This window comes from Notolabrus celidotus, chromosome 11 (genome assembly GCF_009762535.1).
Source record: "Notolabrus celidotus isolate fNotCel1 chromosome 11, fNotCel1.pri, whole genome shotgun sequence".
NCBI lineage: Eukaryota > Metazoa > Chordata > Actinopteri > Labriformes > Labridae > Notolabrus > Notolabrus celidotus.
Genome location: NC_048282.1, coordinates 32,835,890 through 32,854,661, shown reverse-complemented (window position 1 = coordinate 32,854,661; position 18,772 = coordinate 32,835,890). Strand labels below are relative to the sequence as shown.

The 18,772-nt window shown below is 41.6% G+C and overlaps 1 protein-coding gene across 1 annotated transcript in view; it reads right to left on the bottom strand.

Moving 5' to 3' along the window:
* Window positions 1-18,772, bottom strand: part of LOC117820938 (formin-like protein 13) — a 96,430-nt gene that overhangs the window by 12,896 nt on the left and 64,762 nt on the right. The window contains exons 13-16 of the mRNA XM_034694892.1: window positions 14,425-14,554; window positions 14,259-14,291; window positions 13,739-13,836; window positions 10,135-10,218 (exon numbers count right to left, since the gene is read on the bottom strand). Of these exons, the coding sequence (XP_034550783.1) occupies window positions 10,135-10,218; window positions 13,739-13,836; window positions 14,259-14,291; window positions 14,425-14,554 (345 nt within the window). The remainder of the gene's footprint in view (window positions 1-10,134; window positions 10,219-13,738; window positions 13,837-14,258; window positions 14,292-14,424; window positions 14,555-18,772) is intronic.

Sequence of the window (18,772 nt, the reverse complement as noted above, 5' to 3'; positions counted from 1 at the left end):
ACAGGCCCCCTGCTGGACCCCCTGCAGTTTGCCTACCGGGCAAACAGGTCGGTGGAGGATGCAGTCAACATGGGTCTGAACTACATCCTGCATCACCTGGACTCCCCAAGGGCCTACGCCAGGATCCTGTTTGTGGACTTCAGCTCTGCGTTCAACACCATCATACCAGAAATCCTGCACCAGAACCTCACCCAGCTCACAGTGCCGGCCTCCATCTGTCAGTGGATCACCAACTTCCTGACGGACAGGAGACAGCAGGTGAGGCTGGGGAGCATCAAATCCAACACCCGGACCATCAGCACTGGCGCCCCACAGGGATGTGTTCTCTCCCCACTGCTCTTCTCCCTCTACACCAATGACTGCACCTCAGGGGACCCCTCGGTGAAACTCCTGAAGTTTGCAGACGACACCACCGTCATCGGTCTCATCCAGGACGGAGACGAGTCTGCTTACAGACAGGAGGTGGAACAGCTGGCACTCTGGTGCAGTCAGAACCATCTGGAGCTGAACCCGCTCAAGGTGGTAGAGATGACAGTGGACTTCAGGAGAAGCCCCCCCCCACCATCCTGAGCAGCACTGTGTCTACTGTGGACTCTTTCAGGTTCCTGGGATCCACTATTTCCCGGGACCTGAGGTGGACCTCCCACATAGACACTATCAGAAAAAAGGCCCAGCAGAGGATGTACTTCCTGTGTCAGCTCAGGAAGTTCAACCTGCCCCAGGAGCTGCTGATCATGTTCTACACCTCAATCATCCAGTCTGTTCTGTGCACCTCCATCCCTGTCTGGTTTGGCTCTGCAACCAAACTAGACAAACACAGACTGCAGCGGACTATAAGGACTGCAGGAAAAATCGGTGTCGACCTGCCCCCCATCCAGGACTTGTACCGGTCCCGGGCCAGGAAACGGGCAGGTAGCATCACCGCTGACCCCTCACACCCTGGACACAAATTCTTCAAACTCCTCCCCTCTGGCAGACGCTACAGATCACTGTGCGCCAAAACAACCCGCCATAAGAACAGCTTCTTCCCCCAGGCTGTCACTCTGATGAACACTAAACCATAACAGTGTCATACCTTTTGGATCAATACTCTCTGTAAATATACATGTAGATACACAATGCAACAATTCTCCAAGCAGAATTCCATATTTCTATTTTTTGTACTATTTAACTACTATATTTTATAATGTAAAACTACCTCTGCAACTCACCACTGCACTTCATCATATTATTTTAGCCTGTACATATTAGTCAAGCCTATTTGTTGTTTCTTTGTATTTATAGCTAAGGTTATTGTTATTATATTTATTTTTTTATTTTTTATTGTAGTTCTTATTCTTATTCTTATTCTTATGCCTTGTACAAAGAGAGCACAGTTTACTAAAGTCAAATTCCTTGTGTGTTCAAGCATACTTGGCGAATAAAGCTGATTCTGATTCTGACATGGGCTCGTCTAAGGACAAAAGGTGACCGTGCTTTTTAAGTGGTGGCACCAATATTGTGGAATGCTCTTCCTTTAAATATTCATCCAGCTGTCTCTGTTGTCGCCTTTAAAAAACTCTTAAAGACACATTTATTTAAACAGGCCTTCGACTCACCTTGGACAGACTAATGTTTTAATTATGCTATTGTCTGTTTCTTTTAATGTTTAATGGTTTCATTTTTTTGTGATTTCATTTTAAATTGAATATTTTTTTCTGTGATGCACTTTGTGATTTTATTCCATGAAAGGTGCTATACTAAATAAAATGTACTTACTTACTTACATATGTTTTGATAACGCACGATAAACCCTTCACAGGAGCTTTAATAATCTCAGATCTTGATTTTATGTCTCACCACACAACAGGAAGTTACTGTATCTCAGTTATAGAGGCTCCAACATGCCTCAAACTGTAAATGTTAGGTTCAAATCTAATTATGGGGGCACTGGTGGCCTAGCGGTCTAAGCGCCCCACGTATAGAGGCTACAGTCCTCGTTGCAGAGGTCGCCGCCTCAACTCCCGGCTGGTCGACCATTTGCTGCATGTCTTCCCCCGCTCTCTACTCCCCACATTTCCTGTCTCTCTTCAGCTGTCCTGTTATTAAAGGAAAATTCAATTTGAAAACACCTGTATGCCACTTTTGTATCTTTGCCATACTGCCACCCACTGATCAGAGGCAGGAAGCCTTGTGTGACATGTCTTAGTAGAAGAACATAGAATTTAAACTGCATGCTCTCACTTCATGATCTGTGAAAAACACGAATTCAGAGCCAGAATGCCTTTTATTTACTATAAAGGCAATGAAGCGGCAACACATTGAAACATGCACCAAATCCTAACATGCACTACACCCCAAAGTGCAGTATACGGTGCGAGGGCCCATTTAGAGCTGCTTGCAGCTATGGTTTTATTTGCATTTGTCTGGAACTCTCTGAAATGGGAGTTATTTTAACTCATTGTACCTCATTTCATTGTTTGTTAGGAGTAAGATGAGAAAGTTGATAGCATTTTCATATGAACACAAAACTACAGCCAATCAGCTACGTGTAATACAGTCTAAATAATGAAAACATCAGGAAACAGGGAGCTTGGTTTAGTCACTGAGCCCAAAAAACGCCTACCTGCTCTTCTAAAATGGGGTTGGCAGTAGCTCAGTCCATAGGGACTTGGCTTGGGAACCGAAGGATCACCGGCTCGAGTCCAAGCATGGACGAAGTTTGGCAAGTGGACTGGTGGCTGGAGAGGTGCTGGTTCACTTGCCTGGGCACTGCAGAGGTGCCCTTGAGCAAGGCACCAAACCCCCAACTGCTCTGGGTGCGCTAGTTGACGGCAGTATCCTCACTCTGACATCTCTCCCTAAGCATGTTCACTGCATGTGTGTGCATTTGTATGTATATACCAAGAAAACTGTGTGTGTAGCATGTCCAAAAATTGAATTTCCCCCCTGGGGATCAATAAAGTACCTTTCAAAATGATATTAAAATGTCTGTATTCCTAGTTTTATGAATTAAAGAAGTTACTACTAACCATGAGTGAGACTGTTACTAACTATATTTTTTATCAGAGTGAGGCCTCAGTCCCTGTCATTAGTATGAGCAGAGAAAAGGTGTATGTTCAGTGACATCAAAGACCCATGAAGAGGCTTCAGGCTAGTGGTAGGGTACTGCACAAGTAGCCTGCCGATGAAAGATGCACTTATTTTGGGAATGAGCCTTGGGTTGTTTGAGATGATAGGAACAAATTTGTTGACCAAAGAATATTTTTTGTCACAGGAGACTTCATGAAGTCGATGAGGCTTGCTGTTTGCCTCTGTTTTCATGCATCTGTCAGCCATACCTTCATATTTATCCTAATGATGTGCATGTTTTTTGTTCATCTTTCTTATTTTACATGCAAGTATAAAAGCAATTTAAGAAGTGTCCAGCTATTCTTTTAATTTGTAATAGATGAAAATGCTCATGTAAAAATAACGGTGTCCCTTGTTAACTTATTGACTCGCAAAGAAAGAGGGCGAGGGAAGGTTTGAAAGGAAGCAGGGGAAATCCTTATTATTTTGTACACTCACTTTAATGCGCACTGACTGCCTTCAGGGACCTGCTTCTTGCTTGCTTGTGTGCGAAGTAGAAAAAGTTTGCAGTCCACAGGAATCTAATTGCGGGTCTAATATAACACAATTTCCTACCAAGCCCAAAGCTCACAGCTCACAGTAAAATATCTCAGAGCACAAACACAGCAGGAAGGGTAAGTGGACTCACTATGATGATGGATTGTCCATGGAGATATGGGAAAGGTGAGAAAATAGGCTCTACTTTTGTATTGATTGTTTTTGGTGGGAACTCTATAAAAAAAGACAGAGTACCTGCTAAAATGTCAAAAGCAGGCTTGAGCTCTATAAACTTAATCTAACCAGGTTAGTGGGCAAAGGAAATGTCCTCCTTTATAGACAACGGGATCAAAGGAAGCACAGGGCTCCCACTGAATCTGCTGGTGTGAGTGACAGAGGGATTTTCTGTATGAGAGACCTTTATGCTGAGATTAATGCTTACAGACAACCATATTTAACAGACCGTCTCAGAACACACATTTATTTGCATTTTTGTTTTCTAAGGGATGAGTCAACAACAAGAAGTACTTCTAACCACCAGAAACCACATTCTGAGTATCCAATCTATGAAATAAAGAGTCTGAAGTATATGATAGTTAGCACTTCAAGATAGTTTCAATTCAAAGTTGAAGTATTGTCTGAAGCAATCTCACATTGGCTCACCTCCAACATCTTTATGTGCATTACTGACATCATCACCACTTCATTCACACTGGTGTCGTTAAAAGGGGGCATCCAATGGTCAAAATGAAGACTTCCAACAACAAAGAGCTGTCTGTCCCACCAAAGGTGTGTGGCGTTCTCTATTTCGGTCTTCTTTTTTCCATTGTAAGGCAGAGTGTCAAGTGCCGGCTTTTTTTTTCGCTGGCAGTGACAACTTTCTTTTCAAACTCAATGTGATTCAGTGTTTTCAGCGCTCAGCACCCTCAGCGCAAAAACACCCTCTTTTCGCAGTGCTCTGAGCGCTCTCTGTTGAAAATAGTTCAACTTTTGGAAGACCGCCACGCTCATCAGTGTCACTTCTTGATCACCGACCAATCGGAATCAAGAAGGGGCGGGACTTCTGCAATCATTTTTGTCAACACAATGGCAGAGGTCCGAATGAAAGCATGTATGAAGCATACAGAGGATTTCAAAACAGACATGACGGGACGCGGAAGTGACGGCGTGACGACTACCGTTACCCAGCAACAGTGAACGCTGGCGAGAAGCGCTCAGAAAATGAGGTCGTGGGCGCTACTGCCGCAAAAAAAGCTGGCAGTGGACACGCCGCCTAAGTCTGCATTTTTGTACAGCTGTAAGTGACCCAATAGTATTCAGGCTGTTGTGGTAGTAACCTCAAATCACTACAACCAAGAGTTGGTCTCACCCCTGATGTTGTCAAAGCTCCATTAGCATTACAAGCTTCTGCGATGCATAGTTAGCATCATCCTTCCCTAATCATCCATCTTTCAAAAACTTCAATCAATACCAATGCCTTTGCACAACAACCACTCTTCTTCTTCCTTTTCATCTTAAACCCATAGACTGTATGAAATATGGACGTAGTATCTGTGACGTCACCCATCTGTAGCCTTGTTTTGAGGCCAATCGGCGACGGCAGCCATATTGCTGCTGTCAAGCGATTGCGAGGTAAAGAGGCGGGCTTTGAGTCTCCTAGCCAACAGCTACAGTGTTCCCGCCTGTCAATCAAGTCAGCTGAGCTTCTCATTGGAAGACTCGTAATCTCATATCTTCAAAATTGCCGCATTATGAAAAAATCCACCACCTGTACAGTGTGTGCTGATCAAGAAATGAGCTATCCAGACTACACTTGTCTTTTGTACCAGGCTGTAAACATGTTTATTTCTGCTGTAAAGATCAGCTTTTTTGAATTGGTGTGTATGTGGTACTTCCGGAGCCAGCCTCAAGTGGACCCTTGATGAACTGCAGTTTATAACACTTCCACATTGGACTCATATTTTTAGACCAGAGGTTGCCGCTTGTTCCAACCGGTACATTTTCTGCTGTCACTCTCTCAAGTCAAAAACATGTTTCTTTGTTCTGTTCTACAGTAGAAAGATGGCGGTGCAAGCTCTTGATGTAGATATAAAAAGGCTCATTCCAAGCTTATAAAAACAAAAGAAGTTTTAAATTTAGGTGCTTATACACCTATTACTTATGAATAGTCCACTTCTACCAAGTTTATTCAACTAAATTCCAATAAATACTAAACGCTGTGCCTTTAAAAATATATACAAACGCACACCTCAGGTGGGTGTGAGGCTGCTGTGATGAAGACAGCCTGATAACTTTTGTGAAAAGCCAGACCTCAGATTGACAAGAATGAAATAAAGAATGCCACAACCACTTATTAACCAAAACATGGTTTCACTTGAGAGTGGCTTACAACTAACTCTCCAAATCAATCTTAGAAACAGTCACAGGCCAGTTATTTGACTGTTAACACCCATATGTCATCTGCAAATAGTTACAGCAGTGGCCCTTGAGTGTTGACGTGGTTTGTTACTTTCGATGGCAGTGTTGATCTAGATTCTGGTTGAGATGTTGACTGTTGTCAGGGGCAATTCATAACACTAGCTTACACTGCAAAGCATTGCATTCATAGCTTTGGTAACAAACAGGGTCACCTCAGCTCACACTCCATGTGCATGCCTAACGCAGACCCTAACATGGAAAGTTAAGCGTTTCATAACTCGCCATTCATTCAAAATGAATAATTAACAGATGTCTTTGCTTCTGCTTCCTCTTCCGAATCTGTCTCAGATGACTCAAACATTCAAACCTACACTAACGCAGCCACTTATGCACGGTTAGTGTGTGGGGACAGGCAGCTGTCTATCAAAACATGATCTGGTACACCCACACAGTCTTTAGAAAAGGTCTACATGACAGGAGGGTTTTTTAGATCTGGGTTGTCAAATCGCTGTGACAGCTCATTGCCACTCAGATTTTGATTAATGCTTGATAAGACTCTCGACTTTGATAGCTATGGAGCTTTTTACAATTTGACACCAAATGTCCAAAGGATTTATATGAGAAGTGTTGCAAGTGACTCAATCTCTATTTACAGATCCTACATGTAGAATCTGAGGGAAGGGGCCTGGATTTTTGGACGGGACGTGTTATGGTTCCTGTTTGTATGTTTATAGTTTGAGAAGTAGTGACTCATCAGCAGGCTTTGTTGTGTGTAGGAAAACAGTTTGATTTGAAATTACAACACAATCCCTTGTGTCGACACCCTAGAGGTAATCTGATGCTGATTTATTTAACCATATGAACAGAAATCTGCAAACAAATGTAGGTGTGTTCTTGTTTAGGAGGGGTTTTTGGTTATCTTGAAATTGTTTTCCTAGTCGGTTCTCATATAAATCTATGGAAGCCCCAAAAGGACATGATTAAACACATTCAATTTTCTCTGTTTTCTCAAGATCCCAACTTATTTCTTGTTATCTCAAGATAACAACATTTGTTTACTCGAGATAACGAGAAAAATAAGACCAGAAAACTGAGGAAACAAAATGTATTTAATCATGTTCTTTTAGGGCTTCCATGCAAACATATAAGGAGCACATTTATACATAAGGTAACCAAGTAACTTCAGGTTATAGGAAAGGTAATTTATCAGTTTCTTTAATTATTTTGTTGTAGATTATTTTGTTTAATTATCAGGTTGAAGATCAAAAACACAAAAAAAAACAGCTACCATCCCATTATCACGGGAAAAATAAGTCGAGATCTCGAGGTAACAAGCTTTGTTTTTTTTGAGATAATGACAAAATGAACTAAATATCTTGAAAAAACAGAGAAAATAAAATATTTTTAGTCATGTCCTTCCATACAAACCACTTAAAGGTTTATACACACCAAACAAACATGCTCATAAACATATTGTTTTTACTGCACTATAGTTGTATTTTTGTGTAAATAAATAAATAAATAAATGGTGTGTCTCCCAAACTTCGATCTGACTTCCATTAAAACAACAACTATTGTGAAGGTTGTTTCCTTTTAATCCTGAGGACAAACCTGATAAAGCTTTATTTTTTACTTTTAACAGATCTGCAACACACTGTGGCAACACATTTTGGCACTACAAAGGCATGTTGATTGCAATAAAAAGTTTCTTTTTTGGTTCATACCCCGAGGTAAGCCAGAGTTGAGCTTTTTTGTGACTTAGCATACTATTAAAGGTGACATATGCAAAATGGCCTTTTTAATGGTTCTCTACCTGAAATATGTGTCCCTGTCTACAAACCCCCCGAGAATGAAAAAAATCCATTCTGCCCCTGTTTTGATTTCTCCACCTTTCTGTAAATGTGTGTGAAACGAGCCGTTTCAGACTTCCGTGTTTTTGTTACGTAACAACAATATCCGGTCTGTCACGGAGTCAGAGCTCGGAGCTTGTTCAGCCCATAGACTGTATAAAATAATACTGAATCCCTCCTCCGTTTTTCATTACCTGCACAAATGTGTGCTAACAAGGAGCTTAGGAGGGAGGCATGCTAGTTGTAGGCTGTCTTAATAAACACAAAGGTCGGTTTTACTCCCCACGTCTGCAGATTTGAAGATCTAGTGGATGATTTTATTTATCATGGATAAGTGTTAGCGCTAGTTAGCATAGCCACATAGCTACATGTCGTAGCTGTGTACCAAGACACACGTCGACATACTGACAAATAAAACAACAAGAAACACAGAATCTGTGACCAATCCTTCAGAAAGGTCCTGCTGTAGAGGTCGGTTTTACTCCCCACGTCTGCAGATTTGAAGATCTAGTGGATGATTTTTATTTGTCATGGATAAGTGCTAGCGCTAATTAGCATAGCCACATAGCTACATGTTCGTAGCTGTGTACCAAGACACACGTCGACATACTGATAAATAAAACAACAAGAAACACTAAATCTGTGACCAATCCTTCAGAAAGGTCCTGCTACAGGCGCCTCTCCGTCAGGATCAGATTCAGAGGGTTGAAGTAACGCGGGTCTGTGAGCAGCCGTGTATATTCAGCCAACATGTAAACATTAGTTCAACGTGCTGGACAGCCGAGGCACATCCACTTCCTGAGGGGGCGTGGTCAGAGAGAAAACAGAGTGTTCTGAGGAGGACTGAAGAAGAGGGCTTTTCAGGCAGACCAAAATCTGATTTCAAAGTGTTTTTTTGAGCATAAACTTCAAAGACATGTTTTGGGGACCTCTTAGACCAATATATATTGATGAAAAAAGCGTGATATGTCACCTTTAACAGTGAAACTGAGACTCACCTAAAAGATATGAGTTGGCTACTAATTCAATGGATGGAATGAAACAAGAAATTATAGTGTTTCTTTTGAGACACTTTTCGGGGCGGCTGTGGCTCAGTGGGTAGAGTCAGTCGTCTATCAATTGGAAGGTTGGCGGTTCAATCCCAGCTCCGGCAGTCACATGCCGAAGTGTCCTTGAGCAAGACACTGAACCCTGAATTGCTCCCTCTGTTGTTCAGAGGTGTTTGAATGTGAATGAATGAGATTAGCTAACACTGAAGGTCCCTCACTACATAGCAGCGTCTACCAACAGTGAGTGAATGGGTGTGAATGGGGGTGAATGGGGGTGAATGGGGGTGAATGGGTGTTAATGGGTGTTAATGGGTGTTAATGGGTGAATGTGACGAGTAGTGTAAAAAAGCGCTTTGAGGTGTCAGAAAGACTAGAAAAGCACTATATAACTACAAGTCCATTTACATATCACAATGAGGAGCAGTGTTTGCTCTGCCTTTGATCTGAAGCAGCTAATTGGACGGAAAACATTCGTGTCATGAAAAAGAATTCCTAGCTTGGAGTCGTTTTAGCCAACCACTGGCTACATCGGCATGCTCCAAAAGTTTCCAAGGGGCATATATATCATCCTCAGACAATAGTGAATGGGTTCTGAGATTGCAGCTGAATCATAGCAACATATCACCATTATTTTACAATCTGAGTTCACTAAATAGAAATGATTATTCCAACTACACCACCCTTTACAACCGTTTCTTCTCCAGAAGGATTCATCCACAGAGTTTTGTGGTCTGCTTTCTTTCTTTCATGTGTTGCTTCTTTGAAAAACAACACATCTGAAACCCACCAGGGTTACTTTAACAGATTCTCATTTTCAAAGTTTTGTGGACCATTCACTGATGTCACACATTAAGGGTCAGGATGAACTTGTCCCTCACACTTTTCTGAATTCACAAAACTGCGGAAATCCTGCATTAAATCTTGAGGAAATTATCCAAAGGAGAAGGTGTAGCATTTTTTGAAGCTGTGTTTTCTGTTAAAGGATGTCAACCCTGCAGCTCGGGGTAAAAGATGTATTATGTCCTCGTGTAGGCCTCAAAGGACACCTATAGTGAAAAAGAAGTAACCTTGGGGACTTCTTACTCGGAGATATATGTACTTTCCCAGAGTAGAGGAGGAGATAACATGACAAATAATTGAAGAGGGCCATCAAGACACTACTGGAAAGGAAAGCAATCCATCTCCGGGGCTGTACAAAAGAGATATTGAAATAATAACTCAAGGATTACCAGTATGACAGAGTAGAGTTTCTTCATCTCCTCACACGTCTTCGTCAGTGCAGCCAGATCCATGTTGTATTTCTCAATTGCCATCTGGGGTACAGAGAAAAGAAAAAAGGAGACTCCTTGTGAGTTTCTTCGTTCTGATACTAAACCATTCCTCAAACTTTGTTGGAACTTATAGGCTTTAACTTCTGCATAGCCAACATTTAGAACAAGGAAGGAAATCCAATAAACAATGTGTATGTTGGGGTAAAAAAAAGGGATGTTTTGAACAAATACAAGTGGCCTTCCACAGAGTATTTCTGACCCTCACACAGCTGCAACGCAGGAGATACTGCAGTTCTGTTTTTTATTGGCAATGAAGGAAGTCATGGAGAGTCATGTTTGCTCTGAAAAAACAGACAATTGATGATTTGTTTTCTGGAATATGTTTCGAACAAACTATCCCTGCAAAAATAGTACTACTACTATCCATCTCATTGCGATCATCACTCTCTTTCTCTCTCTCTTATTCTCCTCTATCTCTCTTTCCAACCCAAACTCGGTCTCAGCAGACGTGTGTCTAACATGAGTCTGGTCCTGCTGGAGGTTTCTGCCTGTTAAAGGAAGTTTGTCCTTGCCACTGCAACTTGCTAAATGCTGCAAAGTGCTCTGCTCATGGTGGATTAAGATGAGATCAGACTGAGTCCTGTCTGTAAGATGAGACTGGATCTTATCCAGTCTTGATGTTGGGTCTTTGTTAATAATAGAACATAAAGTACGGTCTAGACCTGCTCTGTTTGAAAAGAGTCTTGAGGTACGGTTTGTTGTGATTTGGCGCTATACAAATAAAGATTGATTGATTGATTGATTGATTGATTGATTGATTGATTGATTGATTGATTGATTGATTGATTGATTGATTGATTGATTGAATACAGCATCTCACAACGTATCCCTGGAGTACCGCAGGCAGGGAGACATGCCTAGATTCAGCATTAAGATTAAAGCTGTTGGTGACAGACGTTTTGTTTACCGTGTGTGCGTCCATGGTACACGTGAGTTAGTAATAATTGGAGTTTCATGTATTGCATTGTTCATGCTAACTATGCTTGTGCAATTTCGTGTGTTTGATGTTTTGGTTATATGTGTAACCGGCTGATTAGCGCTCATGCCCCACAGCTGGGTGGGAACCAATCACCTGCGGTTACCTGGTTGTTTGCGGGGATAAAATTGAGTGACGGAGCTCCCTTCAGTCTCTGCAGAGCTCCGGGTTGAGAGCAGGTACGAGTCGCGTGTGTTAAGTGTTTTCAACGTCCGTACATGTGAGTAACTTTCACTTTAACTCCAGGACGGTGTTCCTTTCGGGTTGGCGGATCGTTGTGTGCCGCCAACGCATATAGTACGCGGGACGAGCGTGGGGTAGTGACGTGATCGGGTCGCGGACGGCCGAGGTAAACCTCAACTGGGTTTTGTTTATCTTAATGTGCCGTGTGTTTTTGTTGTATGTAAGTGGTTAACGTTCATGTATTTTGTTGCAGATTGCCACTTTTGCCTTGTCTTTTTGTCTCTTTTTGTCTTTTTGTCTTTCTGCTTGTCTTTTTGTCTTGATTTAAAGACTCTGCTCAGTAACAGTGTGATTTAAAGACTCTGCTCAGTAACAGTGTGATTTAAAGACTCTGCTCAGTAACAATGTGATTTAAAGACTCTGCTCAGTAACAGTGTGATTTAAATACTCTACTCAGTAACAGTGTTGAAGTATCCCCGTCCAGGCTGTGTAAGCAGCCGTGGCTGTAGCTACAGTTTATTGTGTCAGGCTTGTTCATGTCCTTTGCATAGTCTAATTTATTAACTAGATGTGTGTGTTATTGTAGTGAGTGTGCCGTGTTTATAGGCCTGATACAGATAAGCCTGGCTGCAGTTAGCGGTGTCCCAACACTGATTTCTGGTGTCCGTCATGAAGTAGTAATTGTTGTGTTTTAAAAACTATTTTGTCTGCTAATTAAATAAAGCTTGTATATATATTTTTCCTAAACCATGCCTTTGTATTCGTTTGTGGACTAACCTGTGTATTGTTAAAGGGGAAACCCTCTGTTAAAGGGTCGGTAACTAAAAAATAAGTATATTGTTAAAACTCTTTGGGTGAAAGTCCCAAGGTGGCGTTGTTGGTATTTTATCTTCTAAACCCAGAAATCCCTTTCCAGCCCTAGCTTGGTTACATATGCATCTAACGTGATTTGAGCTAATCGCTAATTGATAGCATAACAGTTTATTTCAGCCAGAATACTGCATTTCTTTAGTACTTCTGTACTTATTTGCCATTTATTTTTGTAGACGTTCTGCATTGAATTACACGATGATTCAATTACTTGATGTAGCCTACAGTCTTATTGTTAATTCCTTGTTGTTTAAAGCTAATAGCTAACGTGCTGTACGTTAGAGAATAAGCTCTGCGTTTTACTAGCTGCTGTGTGAAATATATATATATTGCTAAATAGTATGTTTTGTGACTTTCTATTTAGAACCACACACACCTTCAAGAAGTTCAGCTCTAATTTGTATGCCAGTCAACTTGGATAAAGATACAAACTAAGCCCTGGATTCAGCATGTTTATTCCCCACTCACACCTGGACATCATATTTGTGTTTTAACGCAACACCCTGAGGTGATTGCTGCCACACCAAAGATCCACACTTTCTCTCCTACATATACCAATCACAGTTTATCTTTGATTATTACTAGGGCTGTCAGCGTTAATGTGTTAATTGTGATGTAATTAAGGTCCAATAATCATGTGAATTTTTGTCCCTTTTGGAGCAGCATATTTGTGCCACTTCTACTCTCGATTCATTGGAAAATAATGACACATCTGCGCTTTTGAACGGCATATTTAACTGTAAAAACTCCCAGACGGCTAACTAGACAAAGTAACATGCACTACCATCTACGAGCCTAGCATAAAGGTGCAGCTAACCACACTGAGAAGCTGCACCCATTAGGACCCGTGGCTTGGATCTGAAAGACCTCCTCGGGTTAGCATGTTGTGACCAGTTGTATGCATTACTGTTGATCACTGGACCCTAACTTGACTGAAGTAGTACATAAAAAACACAGGCTTTTGGACGTTAACCTGCAGGGAGGACCAAAGGCAGGGGGTGCTAGCTCTGCTTCCTTTAGACAAACTCAGTGAACCACTTTTCTGACCTTTAGTTAGTTAGTCAGAATTTAAGTTTCAGTTTAATCTAAGAAATTAGTCGCACCATAATATCTCTGGGAGATACTTCCAATACTGTTGAGAGGGCTTTTACAGCGTGTTCGAGGCCTGCATGGATCCCTTTTTATTAATGTGGATGCCACTAGAATCTGTTTGGAGGAAATCATCAGTGCATGTTAAAATAATGAATAAGTATCTGATTGCATCCCTCTTGGCTATAAAGCTCCTTCTAAAGCAGCAGTGTGCCAATAAAGGTGAAGAAGAAGAAGACCCAAAGCTGACGGAGCAGATATTAAACAGTTCATTTGTGTGAGAAACAATAAACACAATCGATTGGATGTTTGTTTACAGGAAGACACATTGTACATTTAAATGAACACGTTAATAAATAATAAAGACAAGATTTACTACTCCACCTTCAGGTCTTTGGTGAAGTTAGGGTGAAGAACTCCTGTGTTTCTCTTCCTGGAAATCTTTTTGTACTGAACGACTTTTTGCAGTTCATTCTTCAGGACTGAAACAACACACACACACACACACACACACACACACACACACACACACACACACACAGAGAGAGAGAGACACACTTCGGTTACCATTTGTCATATCTGACCACTGAGGCAAGTAGCAGCTTTAAATCAGATGCTGTCTCCTGTGTGATCATGTGCAGAGCTGTATTTGTGCTCATGGTAACTGTTTGTAAGACATCATACAGACAATATATTGGATTGGGCCCATTTATTCCCTGCAGACAACACAGTTTCCACAACGTACAGCCAAACTTCAATTACAGAAAGAGGTAGTAAATGTTACTATCACACAGTCTCACAAAGAGCTTACGTTGGCACAAAAAAAGTGGGGTCAGTATTACAGAGATCTCAGCAAATTTGAGAGCAGTCTTCGGGCTCTGTAGTAAAAATCCGATCTACTCACCATCTATTTCTGCGGTCAGGCCTTTGATGGAGGCTATCCAGAAGAGTCACACACACACACACACACACACACAGAGAAAAATACACATTTCACTTAACAGACCTCAACAGAAAAGTACAACACAGCTTTCTTTCAGCTTTTTGATCAAATCTCGATTAGAAAATACCTCCTGGGACAGTTTCGAATTCTGCCAACTCCTGGGTAAAAGTGGCCAAGCAAGGTTCATGCAACATAATCTGCTCCACAAGGGCATGGAGCAAGGTGAACTCCTTCTCTCTCCCACGGAGCTGTGGAAGCTGGGGGACGGAGAGAAAAGCACACAATGAAGGAAAAAAAAGAAAAAAGGGGCATGGCCCGAACAAAGCTGTGGTCCCCTGCTGCACAGCGTGAGGGCTTATAATGCAAAGGAAACAAGACAGATGTGTTCTGCGATAGCTACTTCTGTTGTGGAGCCGAAAAGATGCAGCTTTCTTTCTCAAGGCCGGGGAGAGAATGGGGGGAGTATAATACACGGGCACTGTTGGCACATATAACGTACCACACATTCATCACACTGTGTATGTTGTCAGTAAATATTAACCTTGAATTTCTGTTTTAAATGACTTCTGCAATTACTAATAACAGGGTGAAGTGGTCAGAGTCCATGAAGTGTTTTTGTTATCTGTGAATAGAACAACATTACTCATAGGTAGTAGTAGTTTGATGTGATATGCTTGGAGGACACTTTCCTGGAGCCTATCCTTGATTGCAATCCTGGCCCGACAATCAACCAGTCACAGTCATCGAACATTAGTGGCGTGCTCATGCACATCTTTTAGAAGCATGTTGGGCTCTTAGCTTATTTTAACTCACTTTAAATGCAATTTTTATTTTTTAGTATTTGTAATTTTCCTTTTCTTTTCTGTTTTATTATATTTGTCAGTTTAATTGTGCTCTTTAATGCTTGTCTGAATGTTTCCAATGCTTTTAATGTTTTAATGTAAAGCACATTGAGCTGCCCTTGTGTATGAAATGTTCTATAGCTGCCTTGCCTTGCCTCCTTCAAGCTTTCAAAGTTAAGCTTGGTTCAATTTGACTATAAAATCTGTGTGGCAGTGGGAAACTGTTGGCCAAGCGGTTTAAGCGCACTTGTCATGTTTCGGTCTGGTCTCAGTTTTCTTTTAGTGATTCGTGATTACCTGTTTTATCTTCTAGATTGTCCTTATGTTCCAGTCTTTGTGTCCTCTCTGTGTATTCTGTTTCTTATGAGTGGATCTTTTGTCTGCCTTGTGGTTTTAGTGTTTCATGTCTTGGGCCAAAATTCAGTATGCAGTAGTGACTAAGAGCAAAATCTGCAGTATGCCAAAACTACCTGGATGTTGTATTGATTCGGGAAGATGCCACAGTATGCATCGGACCAGTCTCCCTTGTGTACTGTTTCCCATAATGCACAGCGCTAATGTTATGCTTCATTTTTGTTCTTCTTTTTTGAAGGGGGGTACTCAGTTTTTAGGTGCTGTGAAAAGTATTAAATTACATATAAACCACTTCTTAACTTATCATAAGTGATGCTAAAGAAGCAGTTTCATTATCAGCTTGTTTACTTCCGCTTTCCGAAACCGGATATCCGGCGAAGCCTGACCCAGCATCCTGCAGACCAGATCCAACAGAACTAAATAACACTTTTAAACCCAGTATGTAGCAGTACCTAAAGCCTCTGTGTTTCCTCCCTTCTGTGTTGGTTCATTACACCTAAAGCTGTAGCAGGCTATTGCAGGGTTAGGGAGATACCATGCAAACAATGTAATAGTGGAATGTCAACATGTTGGTCTAACAATCACCAATCAGTCTTTATTTGTGTAGCGCCAAATCCCAACTAACGTTATCTCAGGACGCTTTTAAAAACAGAGCAGATCTAGACCGTACTCTATGTTATATTATTAACAAAGACCCAACATCAAGACAGGATAAGATCCAGTCCCATCTTACAGACAGGACTCAGTCTGATCTCATCTTAATCCACCATGAGCAGAGCACTTTGCAGCATTTAGCAAGTTACAGTGGCAAGGACAAACTTCCTTTAACAGGCAGAAACCTCCAGCAGGACCAGACTCATGTTAGACACACATCTGCTGAGACCGAACACTATGATGTCTCTGTGTTCATTACAAATTTGGTACATGTCACAACATAAACTCAGGGTGTGGGTAAAGAAATGAGGCGACTTCTTCTGTGCCTTTCTAATCTTGTACCAGTGCAATCATAGGCTCTAGGCTATACTGTTTTGCAGTTTAAGTCCAGTCCTGCCTCTTAAGATCACACATAACATCAAATACAGATGCCTTGAGGTAAAAAAGCTAAATAAATCAAGAATCAGAAAAAGGTGTAAGCCTTGATTCCTTTTCCTTGGAAGTAGTTGACCATTCATCTGTTGAGAGTCTGTCTCGAGCAGCAACAGTTTACTATTCTCAATTAGACCTGGAAACCCCTCTGAGGGAACACGAGGGCTCGGCTTCATTAAAAGGAGCAGAGGACATGTTTTTTTCTTCTCTGCCGAGTGCACTGCCCCCTGAAACCATCCCAGCACAGAGACCTGCACACAAAGAGTGGTTCCAACTTTATTCAGAGAGAGGCTGAAAGCACTCTTAATACATCCAACAAGTACTGGACCTTAAGAGCAGCAGTTCAACGTTTTGGGAAATAAGCTTAATCTCTTTCTCGCTGAGAGGTAGATAAGAAGATTGTGAGCACTTTAATAACTATGCAGGAAAAATGAGGCTACAGCCGGCAGGTGGTTAGCTTAGCTTAGCATAAAGACTGGAGAGAGGGGAGAGCAGATAATCTAGCCGTACAAAATCAAACAACCAACACATTTTGACTTCTTCTTCTGTTCAAATACTATTTCCTGTTGTGGTGTAGTGACTCTCTGAAGTGTTATTGTGACTCCTAAGTCTACCCTTAAACATTTTACACCTGGAAACCCCTTCTGGGCATTTTAATATAACAAAAAGTAGTTTATCTGAAATAATCTTCACTCATAGGAGTGTGAAGTCCAAATCACAGCACAGCTGAGGTGTGTGTGTGTCTGCTGTAAACAAGCCCACACATATCATCAACTGGTTCTCACTCAAAACAGCAGGAAAGCCTGATCGAGCTGCTGGACATGAGAATCCAGACAGCTTGCCTCCTCAGTGATGATCTTAGGTGTAAATAATAAAGAATGTATCTTCATAACAGCAGCTAGCAGAAACGCCAAGGTCAGTCACACCTGTATGAAGTTGAATAAGATACTGCAAACCAAGGGTGAGGTGTTATAGGTGTGACATGTCCAGTAAGTCCATGTATTGAGCGTAGACTACAGCAAACATGGACATAGTCTAAGTGACACCACCCACTGGTTTCTGAAGAGGTGTTTTAAATCCCAACAATGGTGGTCGCCATATTGGACATGATGGCCCACCCGTGAAACAGGCAAAGAGGTAGAGCTGAACTAGGATTTTAGCTTCCTGGCAAACAGCTACTTCCTGAGGTGTGTGTGTGTCTGCTGTAAACAAGCCCACACATATCAACTGGCTCTCACTCAAAGCAGCAGGAAAGCCTGATCGAGCTGCTGGACATGAGGTGTTTTAAATCCCAACAATGGTGGTCGCCATATTGGACATGATGGCCCACCCGTGAAACAGGCAAAGAGGTGGTGCTGAACTAGGATTTGAGCTTCCTGGCAAACAGCTACTTCCTGCTTATGCAATTTTTTTTGCATAACTCATAGCCTTATAATATCTTAACTGATGTGTTATAAATAATTAACCTCCTGCACTGTGTACCAGTTATGAAATGAGCTACAGAGACCAAAACCAGATTGTAAACATGTTCACATCTGCAGGAATAACAGGCTCATAGTTTAACTTGGGGCCTAATGGGGATTCTTTAGCTTTCAGAGCCAGTGTCAAGTAGGAACTTGAGGAACTGGAGTTTGCACTTCCATATTTGCTTAATTTCTTTGATGCTTGGTTTTGATGAAATTGACCCATTCAGGGGGTGTATATGGACTTCCCTCTTAAAGCCTCTGAGAACGTGACTTGGAATATTTAAAATTCATATAGAATTTCAACATTTAATGTGTCATGAAGCGTCAACAAAAACTAAGTGAAAATAGACATCCATTACTATGAAAAAAAACTCTTTGAAAAACAGCTTATTTTCCATTTCAGAGCATTTCTCAGGATTGTGTGGGCCTGGTAGCTAACTCTTTGATTGACACGACACAGCAGCACAGAGACAAAGCCTACATCCGAATCTGAATCCAAGAATCTCCAGGATCTGAATATTATTCATTTCAAATTATCTCTGAGTGCTGAGTTACAAAATACTTCTATCATTGATGACTTTTAATACGACGTAGTCTCCACGTTCGGGGCATCAGGAACATGTGATGACCGGGGCAGCGGAGACTGAGGTGCAGGAAGGCAGGGTACGACTCCGGGTGTCAGACTGAGCCGTTTGGCCAAACTCTGAGCTGTTTAGGGATAGTTCAA